The 10839-nt window shown below is 55.6% G+C and overlaps 2 protein-coding genes across 7 annotated transcripts; one reads left to right on the top strand and one right to left on the bottom strand.

Moving 5' to 3' along the window:
* The first annotated feature begins 2048 nt into the window (after positions 1–2048).
* CYREN (cell cycle regulator of NHEJ) lies at positions 2049–8144 on the top strand. Of its 6 annotated transcripts, XM_024555128.4 has the most exons (4): positions 2056–2562; positions 3535–3799; positions 4906–4981; positions 5871–8144. In XM_024555128.4, exons 2-4 carry the CDS (start codon positions 3654–3656, stop codon positions 6117–6119), a joined length of 471 nt encoding a protein of 156 aa, XP_024410896.2. In that variant the 5' UTR covers positions 2056–2562; positions 3535–3653; the 3' UTR covers positions 6120–8144. The 6 variants fall into 6 exon arrangements, with proteins under 6 accessions (XP_053782629.1, XP_053782626.1, XP_053782628.1 ...); XM_053926654.1 differs by having other exon boundaries at positions 2049–2318; positions 4906–6003; XM_053926651.1 differs by having other exon boundaries at positions 2049–2840; positions 4906–6003.
* On the bottom strand, positions 6693–8109 carry TMEM140 (transmembrane protein 140). Its single transcript, XM_024555125.4, has one exon. It carries the CDS (start codon positions 8107–8109, stop codon positions 7549–7551), a length of 561 nt encoding a protein of 186 aa, XP_024410893.2. The 3' UTR covers positions 6693–7548.
* Positions 8145–10839: the final 2695 nt, after the last annotated feature.

Genomic DNA, 10839 nt, shown 5'->3' with positions numbered 1-10839 from the left:
GTCACCCTGCAATAAAGTATGTCAAAACTCAGACTTAACACTCCTCCACAGTACCTGCTCATCTCCCCCAGGCCCCAGGAAGACTCTCCCATTATCTTGGGCAAAGGCGGATAGAAGAAACCATCAAGCTAGTCCGACCTCAGGCCCCAGAGCCAAGGTGGCCGGTGCAGCTGTGGGCCTGGCTCCAGGTGTGGCTGGTGCTGAGGGCCTCGGATATCTCCCTCCCTGTCCTGGGACCTGCCTATGCCTGCCTGCTTCTGCTCCAAGGTCTTAAGCTCCCTGAGTGTGCATTCAAAACACTTCAGGAGTCAGCTCCAACACATCTGAGTCCCACGGCGCGGGTTCATCCCTACTTGGGCTTCTCACTTTCAAATGGAAAACCTGTTGTGCAGACGCTCAGGTTTCACGCTCTTCGGGCCTCATTTTTCAGCTGGCTGCAGGAAGAGGTTTTACGGGGACAAATATGGAGGGAGTGATACTACTAATAGTAACACGTAACAGTGCATCTCCTCTTCCGATGAGAGTTGGGTTTGTCCTGGCTCACAACTTGTCACAGCAGGAGATCCCAGAGGTCGGTGGCTCTGGTACCTTCATGGAAACGGGAAAAGCAGTCCCTGCCCCTGTGGGTTGCTCTCCGGAGGCTGGAAGCAGAGCCCAGCTTTAAACCAACGCTGGGCAGGTTGGTTTTGTAACTTGATTTGTGTCCTTAATCCTTGATTGATTTACTCTTTCCCAGCCTACTTCCCTAGGATTGAAACGGATATTCAGGAAGAGAGGTGAAGTTGCTTTGGAGAAACCACAGGCACCACACAGGTGGAGGGGAGAGTCCTGGCTCCAGAGGCGGGTGGGTCCCCAAACTTTGGATCAAGCTCCCCTATTGTGCATCTCTTGTACCGCTGATTTGTTGTAAATCACATTTCAGATGGCTGTCTTGATAACTTTGCATTTTTGGGAATAGTTTGTCCATTCTGATCATTCTTTAGGGAAAGGTCCACTGGTGACTGCTTGTGCTCGTGGTTTGAGTCATCTGTGACCCTCTGGCCTCTCTCATGCTGCTTTCTTTAAGCTGAGAGTGATTTTAATTAAAGCTAGCTGCTAGCTCCATGCGTAATGTGCCGCGCTCAGCATCAGGCTGAAAGTAAACCAGCGAGCACATCTGGGCAGCTTTGTGAAGCCTCCTTGTTTACAGAGGGAACACCTGGACTGCCAATTTGAATAGTAAATATTAGTAAGACACCTACTTCCTTTACTTTAACATCAGCGCAAACAGTGGCTTGCATTTTTCTTCCTGCCCTCTAGAGGCTCACCTGACACCCCTCCCTCTCCCTAATTTCTGATTCAAGGGCTCCAGAATCCAGACTTGAACAAAGACCAACCAGCAAAACTCAAATAGAGCAACAGGGAAAAGAAAACATTCTGTTCAATAAAAAATTTTCATGACACGTTAAAGAGCAGTAAGGCAAACCTTATTCGGGGGAGCGGGTACTACAGTGGGGTTTTCATAGAGGGGGAGAGATTGTGCTCAACTCCAAAAGCAATAGAGAACAGTGGGGATTCATAGCCAAGGAGCAGGTTGGGGGTCAGTAGATGGAAAATTAATAAGAGGAAATATCAGGGGTAAGGGGGGATTCTGGCTAAACCGACCTAAACTGACCTAACAGGATTCTTGCAAGGCAATCTGGTGATCAGACTTGGCCTGGGGGCCGGGTGCGCGGTGGGGGTGGGAGGGGGCGGGCCGCAGGTGGTGGAGAATGACGAACTCCATTAGATTCTAGGGTGATCAAATATCGAGGATGGGGGACTCTGGCTAAACCAGCTTAGCAAGATTCTTGCCAAAATTGGACGTTGTGGAGATGAACACGGAAGTCCAAAAGTCAGGGTCAAGTGGAGAAAGTTCAGAGTTTGGTTAAAGAGAGGCTGTCAGGACCCAGGACAGCGGGGGTCGGCTTTTCGCTTCCGCCCGCCGGGAGGCTGCGGACGCGGCGAGCCGCCTGCAGGGGGCGCGCCCGGGCCACCGCGCAGGCTGGCAGCCGGCAGCCGGGAGCCGGAAGTGCGGAGACCACACTGAAGCCCCGGACGCGCCGGAAGCCAACGTGTGGGCACTGGCCCGCGAGGCGGGACGCCGCGTAGAGGCGCACGTCTTCCAGGACTGGACTCTGCTTGGCAGCTGGCGGCGGCCTGGTCCTCCCGGAGCTCTGGGGCGGCGGCGGGCGGCCTGTCGCGGGTCGGGAGTGAGCGATCGGGGCGGTTCCCGTCGCCAGCGAGGCCCGCGTGGATGTCCCCGCGTCTCCCGGCCTCCTGGCCTCTGCGCCCTGCAGGTTGACTCTCGTCGGGTCGCTGTCAGGGCGACCCCGAGTCCCCTAGGGCACAGCGGACTCGGAATCGGGAGTGCTGGGGACACCACTGGCTGCCCGAATTTTCCCAGCTCGCCCAGCGCGGCCTCTGTGCTTCTGGGGTTTGTAGTCAGCAAGACCTGGTAACGAGTCCTGGCCGCAGCTTCCAACTTTTTCGTGACCTGGTGGAAATCGCCAAGTCTCAGTTCCCCGTGTGTAAATGGGCTAGGTAGTATCTACCTCAGGGTCCAATAAACCTGCACATTCACCGCTCGTTGTGCCTGTGCCTGGCGTTAGCACTGCTTGTAGCTGTGGGGGCGACTCATCACTGCCTGAATTTTGACGTACGAGTCCATGGGCAAAGGGCTGCCCTCTGTGGGGCAGCTTAGGATGATGGCCGGCTAAATTTCTTCTTAAGTTGTAAACAGCCACTCTAGATGAACGATAAGTGATCAAGTTGTGATCCAGAGAGGAATCTCTTATTTTGGGCTGACTACCCTTTTCCAGGTGAACCTGTGTTCGCCCGAGACCCTCCCTAGGGGAGCCCGGAGCTGCTGTCAGAGCTGACTGCTAGGGGGAAGGCAGAGACCTGCGCCTTTTGAGTCACAGGTTGGGACGCAGGGGCTGAGGTGGGATCAGGTGGGGTAGGCAGAAGACAGGCACAGTTGTCCCTGATCCTTGCAGCTGTTTAGAACACGACCAGTCAAAAATCTTTGGATTAAGGGACGTTGGCCAATGAAATCTTACTGTGAATTAAATGGCCTCGGGTTTTTTGTAAGCACAACAGGACAGAGGGAATGAGGACTCTGGAGATCACTGAGAGATAGTTTAGGGGTGGGGTAGATGGGGCACCCTGGACACAGGGAGCATCTGGGGTGAGGAGAAGGAGAGGCCAGGTCACCTCCTTCCTTTCTCCAGGGAGGGTGTTCATGCCTCCTGTTCCCCGTTGATGGCCCAGTGCACAGGCTACCGGAGGCATTTCTGCTGGGCCTGCCCGTGTGGGCCAGGGCCCTGCGGCAGGTCAGGGGCTGCTTCTCCCCAAGCCCATCAGCCTGCCCACTACCACATCTCCCTGGCTGCCCTGTGAATGGTCTGTCTGAGTCTCCCGGGCCCTGCTCACCAGCCGGGTCACCTATGACCTGCTCTGACCATTAGGTGTGGCTGATGATTAGAATTCACAGGACTTTGTTCTTCTTTGTAGGAATGAAAGCTTGACTCCAAGGACAAACAGGCCTACAGTCCCTGGTGTGCTGAGAATGTGGGATTTGCTGTCCTGAATTAGAAAAGCAAGTCAGTAACCGTGGGCCCTGACCATCAGCGATGAGAGAGATGGAAGCCTTAAATTCTGGGGATAAGAAGAGGGTCCTTCCCACCTGGATGACAGCCCAGGAGCCTGAGAAGAGAATGAGGCTGGTGAAGACCCCGAAGAGGAGGAAAATGGCCGTGGTGCCTGCGGCTGCAGTGAGGTGGGACAGCTTGGGGCCAGGGTGCCCCTGGGGTATCAGGAGAAGGGGGAGGGACTTGGTGACGTCACAGTTTCTGGGGCTGGGTCCTCCAGTGTTGACAGAACAGTGAGGTGGGTGGGCGTTTCAGTCCAGGTCTCTTCAGCTTAAGAAGCTCCCAGGCTGCGTGAGCTCTCTCCACACAGATGCCTCTGCCTCTTGGTGAATGTCCACTTTCAGGCCCCTCAGCTCCCAGACCGTGGTTCCCCTTCTCAGGGTTACACATATCAGCCAAGCTGTCAAATATCAGTTGTCTAAAATGCCACTGTCTTCATTTGCAACAATAATCGTGACCGGTGGCAGGATGAGTGGGCTGGGTGGTCCAGCCTTCCTGTGTTCAGATCTCCTGGGGCAGGAGCAGTAAGCCACCAGGCCAGCATGAAACCAGAGTGGAGGGGGGCTAGCTGGGTGATGGTAACTGGGCCATTCAGGCTGCCAGCGAGGGGATGTCCCTGAACACCTCTGACACGGCACTGGGTGCTCAGTGCTGCTCGCCTGGCTCTTCCTTTGTAAGGTTTTTTTTTTTTTTTTAATTTTTAATCCTTGCCTGAGGATATGTTTATTGATTTGAAGAGAAACATCAATTGGTTGCCTCCTGCACATACCCCTACCAGGAATGGAACCCGCAACCCTTTCCTGCATGGGATGACACTCCCACCAACTGAGCCAGCCGACCAGGGCTCTGAGGTTTCTTAGTGGACCAGCTCCCCCTCGGATTGTACTGTGTTCATGCATTCAGCTGGCTGACAGGCGGGCCTCTGCCTGATGGTCCGTTTATCTGCTCATACCTAGGGTGTGTGTATCAGGTTAGCTCTCAGGAGCGGCCGTCATGCCCCCATTTCCAGATGCCCGGAGCAGTGGGCAGAGGGTGGGAAACACCCCCATTGCCTCTATGACCCTCCTATGCCGGTCACTGGTCACATGGATGGAAGTCGTGTTGGTGCCTTGAGGAAGCTGCCGCTCTCACCCCCAGCCAGAAGGCCCAGGGATGTGGCTGTCTTGCTGTCCTCCGTCCTCGTGAGGACCGAGGGCCGCCTGTCCCCATCGGCAGCGCCATGCCTTTCTTTCAGACCTCCCGCGGTGAAGACTGTGTACTGCATGAGTGAGGCGGAACTCGTGGACGTTGCTCTGGGGGTCCTGATCCAGGTAGAGTCAGCCGTGTCTGTCCTTACTGTTCTGACTGCACACTCGTCACCAGCCGAAGCGAGACTCGGCCCTTGGTTAACGTCATTAGAACAGATGACCTGCGTTCTCAGGCAGCCTCAGGGAGCCCTCTCACCTGTCTGCCTGTCCTCCACCTGCCCCTTGTCTCAGAATCTCTCTTGGTCTCCCCCACCCCTGGGATGGGTGCACGGGGGCGGGGTGGCCGGTGAGGGAGAGCAGCCCTGTGTGTGGGTGGCTTTGTGTGCAGGGGTGAATGCAGAGGGGACAGAAAGTCTTTCCCTCCTGTCTCTGTCATTCTCTGAAAGGTCTGAGTGGGGGAGGTGACTTGGGCCACTGCGCCAGGCAGCAGAGCAGCGCTGCCGTCTGCAGGCTTCCTGTAGCGAACACGAATTGCACTGCCTTGGAGTCAGGCAGCGCTGTGTAGCCGACCAGGGGTTTTAACATGTTACGATCTCACTTAATCCTTGCGATAACCTGGTGATATAGTCATTTCAGATACTACTATTCGCATTTTACAGACGCAGACGTGGAGGCTCGGGGACTTCCCCTTAGCCGCATGGCCCATGAGTGAAGGAGCTTAGGCCGCACTCACGCTTTGTACCCTGTGCTCCTTCCATGGCGCCCTGCCCTCTCAGACAAGCTTTTCCTATTTTTCTTTTCTATTCGGGTATTCCTCAGGCCCTGCCTCCTTCCCTCCTGAGCTGGCCTTGATTTCTTCAAGCGCTGTGGAGAGGTGGTGGGGAGGGCAGCGGTGGGGGAAGGGAGGTGGAGTGGCCACTGATTTGGGAGAAGTCACTTGCTGGCCTCTGGATGCGATTTACACAACTGACCAGCACGTTAGGGAAATAAATCACATGTGTCTTGCCTTCAGAGCCGAAAACAGGAAAAGGCCTTGGAGCAGCTGCCTCTGGCAGGCACTGATAAACCAGCGCTGTCCCCCACCTGCTCGGAGTTACCCAGTTCTGGGAGCATGAGTGAGGCTGAGGACAATGGGAGAGGTGCCCTTCCCTCAGGCCTCAGCCCTCCTCAGGGGCCTCCAGGCTCTGGCTCTGCCTGCAGCAGAAGCCCCGAGGAAGAAGAGGACGTGTTCAAGTACGTCAGAGAGATATTCTTCAGCTAAAGGACAGATTCCCGGCACTTTGTGTCCAGAACAGTTAAAGGAAGCTGGGCTTTGGCTCTCTGCCAGGGTGGCTCCCAGCTCCACACCCTTGGGCTGGGGGTACTGACCTTGGAGCAGAGAAGCGGGGGCCTGGAGCCAGGAGCTGGAGTTCATATTCCTCTCTGCACTGTGTCCTCTCCCAGCTCAGGGGGTCTGCCCTCCCAGCTGTCTCTGTATTCAGCTACCAGGTGCCGGGGGAAAATGAGGTCATGGAGGTCAAGCTTGCTGGCATCAGAGAAGCAAGTTAATAATTTTCAAACACAAAAAAAGTATGGCTGCTAAATATACTGGAACTCTCCAGTTTAGTCAGCACCGTCTCTCCCTAAGGAGGAAGCCTGATTTAAGTTTCCCTCCCGAGGCAACCCCTCAATCCACGGGCCCGCCCTCATCAGCCCGGGGACAAGCAGGCCCCTGCCAGCAGACAGGCATCCTCCCCTGACCTGCCCCCTTCCTTCTACTTGGTGGCCTTGGCCTTGATCCCTGGATACTCTTAGAGTGGGACAGGACCCCAAAGGAGATGCTAAAGACAAGAGATCGTGGCAGGGCCCACATTGCCTCTGTATTCAGTGTGGCATATGACAGGTGTAGGAGGAGGTGACCAATGGCTGTGCAGGTTTTCCAATATACAGGTGCTGAAAAACGCACAAAATTCCCAGTGTACAAGTTGCCCTTGGACCCTTTCCGAGTCTGGGTTGAGCAGTGAAGGGGCGCAGCGTCTGAGGAACCGTTCAGTCCTGTTCACCTCCCCACCACCCGGGATTTGGTGTGTTTTGTACCCGAACTCCCAGGTCCCAGGTCAGGAACGACTGGCCAGCCGACCCTCCTGCACTGTCCGGCTTCGGGTCCAGGGAAACTGCAAGCCGCATGTGCTGTCTTCAGTGACTCCCTCAGATCTCTCCTGCGCCTTTGGGAGTGGTGTCCTGGGCTGGGGGGAGCTTGCTAACCAGAGCCCCGAGGACCCTGAGGTGCTCTCTCTCTCTCAGTGTTCCCCATTTGTTGCCGTAAACCTTCCCCGGGTTTCTGTTTGGCCTGTGGCAGATCAGCCTGGAAATCTGACCCCGTGATAGGAACCCTTCTCGTCCTGCCATCCGGAGAATCAAGGAAGCATGGCTTGCTTGAACCAGTTAATTAAAACAAGAATTCTTGTGACAATGAGCTGCGTGGTGTTAGTAGTCCTGAAGGACAGACAGCCCAACACAAAGAGGCCTCAGGTGTGGCTGTCCTTGCTGCCCCGGCCTCTGGACACCAGGTACCCCTCCTCGCTGGGGCCTGCTGGAGCTTGAGGTCAGCATTAGCTATCAGACGGCGTGGCTGAGAAAACGGACCAACCCACGAGTCCTCTTGTGCAGACCGAGCCCTCGCAATCACTCATGTGAGCCTTTCGGCAGGACTAGCAGCTCTCAAGCTTGCTCAGGCCAGTGTCCTCTCCCTTCTGAGGGAACACAATTGTGGCCATAAGCAAGAGGATGAGTAAGGCCTGGGCAAGGCCCAGAGCCAGACACCCGGGCCCCAGGAGGGACAGGCTGACCCACTTCCAGGTGAAGGAGAGGAAGAGGCCCAGGCCACTGGCTAGCAGGGTGGAGGCCACCACCAGGAAGCGCACCGCAAGGTGCCACTCTCCCTGGTTACTGTTGCAGCGGGCCAGCAGGAGGGCCTGGGAGACGAAGAGGGTAAAGACCAGGGCCCCGTACACACAGACCCTGGCCAGGGCCAGGCCAGCCCAGGGCACACCCAGGGTCGCCAGCTCAGGGAACGTGTAGCACTGCAGGGAGCCAGCCGTCTCATTCCACAGGCAGAAGTTGAAGAAGCCGATTCTCAGGTTGGGCAAGTCGATGAGGTTGCCAGCCTCCAAGACGAGAGCGTAGAACAGCAGGCAGAAGGCCGCGACCACGAGGATCATGATGCTGAGGAACAGCAGCTGGTCACCCCTCCTTGACCTTGGGCTGAACATCTCTTGACCTTGGCAGGGCCGCCCTCCTGGGCACCTGAGGGAAAGTCACACTAGTGAGCATCCAGCTCTCCTTCTCTCCCTCCCACTCTCTTTACAAGTTCACGCTCTCCCTTCTGGAATTCCATAAAGAACTGGGGCAAACTACCATCTTCCCACACTCCCCCATGCCCGAGAAATCTGAGGCAGCCCAGTGCCAGAAGCCAGTCAGCAGCCCTCTCTCTGGGCTGAGTTCAGGAGGACGGGCTCTCCCAGGCAGCTTTGAGAACCTGGAACGTGCAACGTGGACACCCCAGGCCACTGGAGGCATTTGTGACGGGTCTTTGTGACGGGATTTCTCAGACCCTGCTGAGGATGAGCTTGCCTAGGGTGAGGGACAAGGCCGATACTGAAGGAAGAGTCACATGCGGAGGGTCCTGGGCACCCATGGGACCACCTTGGAGCTGTAAGAGTGGCCATCACTAGGCCACAAACCCGTTAAACCAGAACTTCTGGGGTTGGGGCAGGCGCTGGCATGCTCTAGAAGCCCCGCAGCCCGTTCTTGAGGTGAGCAGGGTTGAGGGCCCTCTGTGGAGACGACCAGAGTTTGCCTGCCTGGGAACCAACCCCTCACTGGGCTGAGACGAGATGCCGCCTGCTGATGGGATCCCATCTACAGTCATTTTCCCCTGACAATGGTAATAACATGTTGATTATAACAAATCTTGGAAAATATTTTTTAAAGGAAAAAAAACATAAAAAAGCTTTCCGCCCCACCACGTATGTAGAACCACTGTTAATCTACCAACATTGTGCCTCTGTATTTTTAAATAATAACACCACTGAAAAGAATGCTTTTCTCACTAGATACTGTGAACACTTTTCAAAGCTGTGAAATGTTCTTCAAAAACACAGTCAATGGTCCCAGCTGGTGTGGCTCAGTGGATTGAGCAGCAGCCTGTGAACCAAAGGGTCGCTGGTTTGATTCCCAGTCAGAGCATGTGCCTGGGTTGCAGGTCAAGTCCCCAGTAAGGGGCGTGCAAGAGGCAACCACACATTGATGTTTCTCCCCCTCACTTTCTCCCTCCTTTCCCCTCTATCAAAAAATAAATAAAATAAAATCTTTAAAAAAAACCCAAACATGGTCAGTGCTTGCATAATAGTTCCTGTCACAGATTTACCCATCACACTGTTATTGGACAGATTGTCTCCATTCTTCGCCTTTATAATTGGTAGTCACCAAGGAGAGTGCTAGACATCGCATAGTGCAATTGCTGAGTCAAGGAGAGAAATACTAATGCTCTTTGCTGGCTTCATTGCATATTGCCAGACTGAGCCCTAGAAAACTTGCTAACCGCAGTAGACTGCACGCATCGTCCTCCCCATTTCTGAAGGATCGTTTCACTACCTCCGTACTCCGAAGGACGTCTCCCAGTGCGCATTTAAAACGGCAGTCTGCACACCACGTGTTTATACACTTTGCACCGCGGAACCCAGTAGCTGTCTGCGAACTGCAGTGCCTGGGAGCCCAGGGCTGGGGCCGGAACGCAGCGGGGCGTCCTGTCAGTCACCCAGCCAGGAGTGCCAGGTGGCACCCAGCAGTGAGATGAGTGGCGGCCATTGGTGGCCCTGCGGAGAGGCCCTGAGACGCAGCCCTGGAGACCAACTTCTGAAGGGACCCCGTAGGAGGGATGGTCCCCTCTTCCTTCCTAGGGCTGTCGGGGTGTGTGTGACCAGACCCCACATCTGTTCTGCGGGAACAGAAGGGACCCAATGGGAAAAGGGCACGGTATGAGGCAACGGGACGTGGGACAGGTGGAGGAGAGGGCGGTGTCCTGGCCCACAGGGCTGCCCTCACAGAATACCCTGAACCGGGCACCTTATGGAAGACAGAAATTTAGCGTGGGCTGCGTGGGGCGGTTGGAGCGTCGTTCCGTGCACCGAAGGCTGTGGGTTTGGTTCCCGATCAGGGCACATACCTAGCTTGTGGGTTCAGTCCCGTTGGGGCATGTATGGGAGGCAACACATCGATGTTTCTCTCTCCCCCCACCCCCGCCGCCCCACCCCTTCCTCTCTCAGGTGAGGATTAAAAAACAAAAACAAAACAGAAATGTATTCCTCACAGTTCTGGAGGCTGGATGTCCAAGATCCAAGACCCGAGCAGATTCACAGTCTGGCGCAGCCCGCTCCCTGGTTCAGAGAGGTCACCGTCTTGCTGTGTCCTCACACTGCCGAATGGGCCTGGGAGCGCTCTGAAGCCTTTTTATAGGAACTGTTGTCCCAGCCCCGAGGGCTCCACCCTCATGACCTCATCACCTTCCAAAGGCCCCACCTCCTCACACCATCACTTTGGGGTTAGGTTTCGACACTGGGGCAGAGCCTGGGAGACACAAACCCTCAGTCTCTGGCAGGTGGCTCCATTTAAAAGACCCAAGTGAATACAAATCACAAGAGGCAAGATTTATCAGCAGCCCAGGGATGAGGCAGGTGCCTATTAGGACAGGAAGGTAAACCTGTGCACACAGCGATGCCAGCCCCTGACCTCTGGCTTCTGGCCATGGAATCCCCCTCTGGGGAGCTCGGCAGAGGCCCTGGGAGCTGCCCCTGCGAGCTCTTACCCTACGAGTCTCTGGAGTCAGTGAAAACCCGGGGTGGAGGCCGGGCTGAATGATGGTGTTTGGGCGATTGCTGGGGCTAGGATGCTCACTACAGAAAGATTCGTCAGATATGGAAATGGCGTCTTTAATCCTCAGT

Source organism: Desmodus rotundus, chromosome 6 (assembly GCF_022682495.2).
Source record: "Desmodus rotundus isolate HL8 chromosome 6, HLdesRot8A.1, whole genome shotgun sequence".
In the NCBI taxonomy this organism is placed as follows: domain Eukaryota; kingdom Metazoa; phylum Chordata; class Mammalia; order Chiroptera; family Phyllostomidae; genus Desmodus; species Desmodus rotundus.
The sequence above is the reverse complement of the archived record's forward strand: the minus strand, read 5'-3'. Positions and strand labels throughout refer to the sequence as shown.

Excerpts from the sequence above, each read along its gene's own strand:
- CYREN (XM_053926654.1), top strand. The coding sequence starts at position 3,654 with ATGAGAGAGATGGAAGCCTTAAATTCTGGGGATAAGAAGAGGGTCCTT. Across the intron at positions 3,800-4,905 it reads GTGCCTGCGGCTGCAGTGAG|ACCTCCCGCGGTGAAGACTG; the intron begins GTGGGACAGCTT and ends CCTTTCTTTCAG.
- TMEM140 (XM_024555125.4), bottom strand. The coding sequence starts at position 8,109 with ATGTTCAGCCCAAGGTCAAGGAGGGGTGACCAGCTGCTGTTCCTCAGC.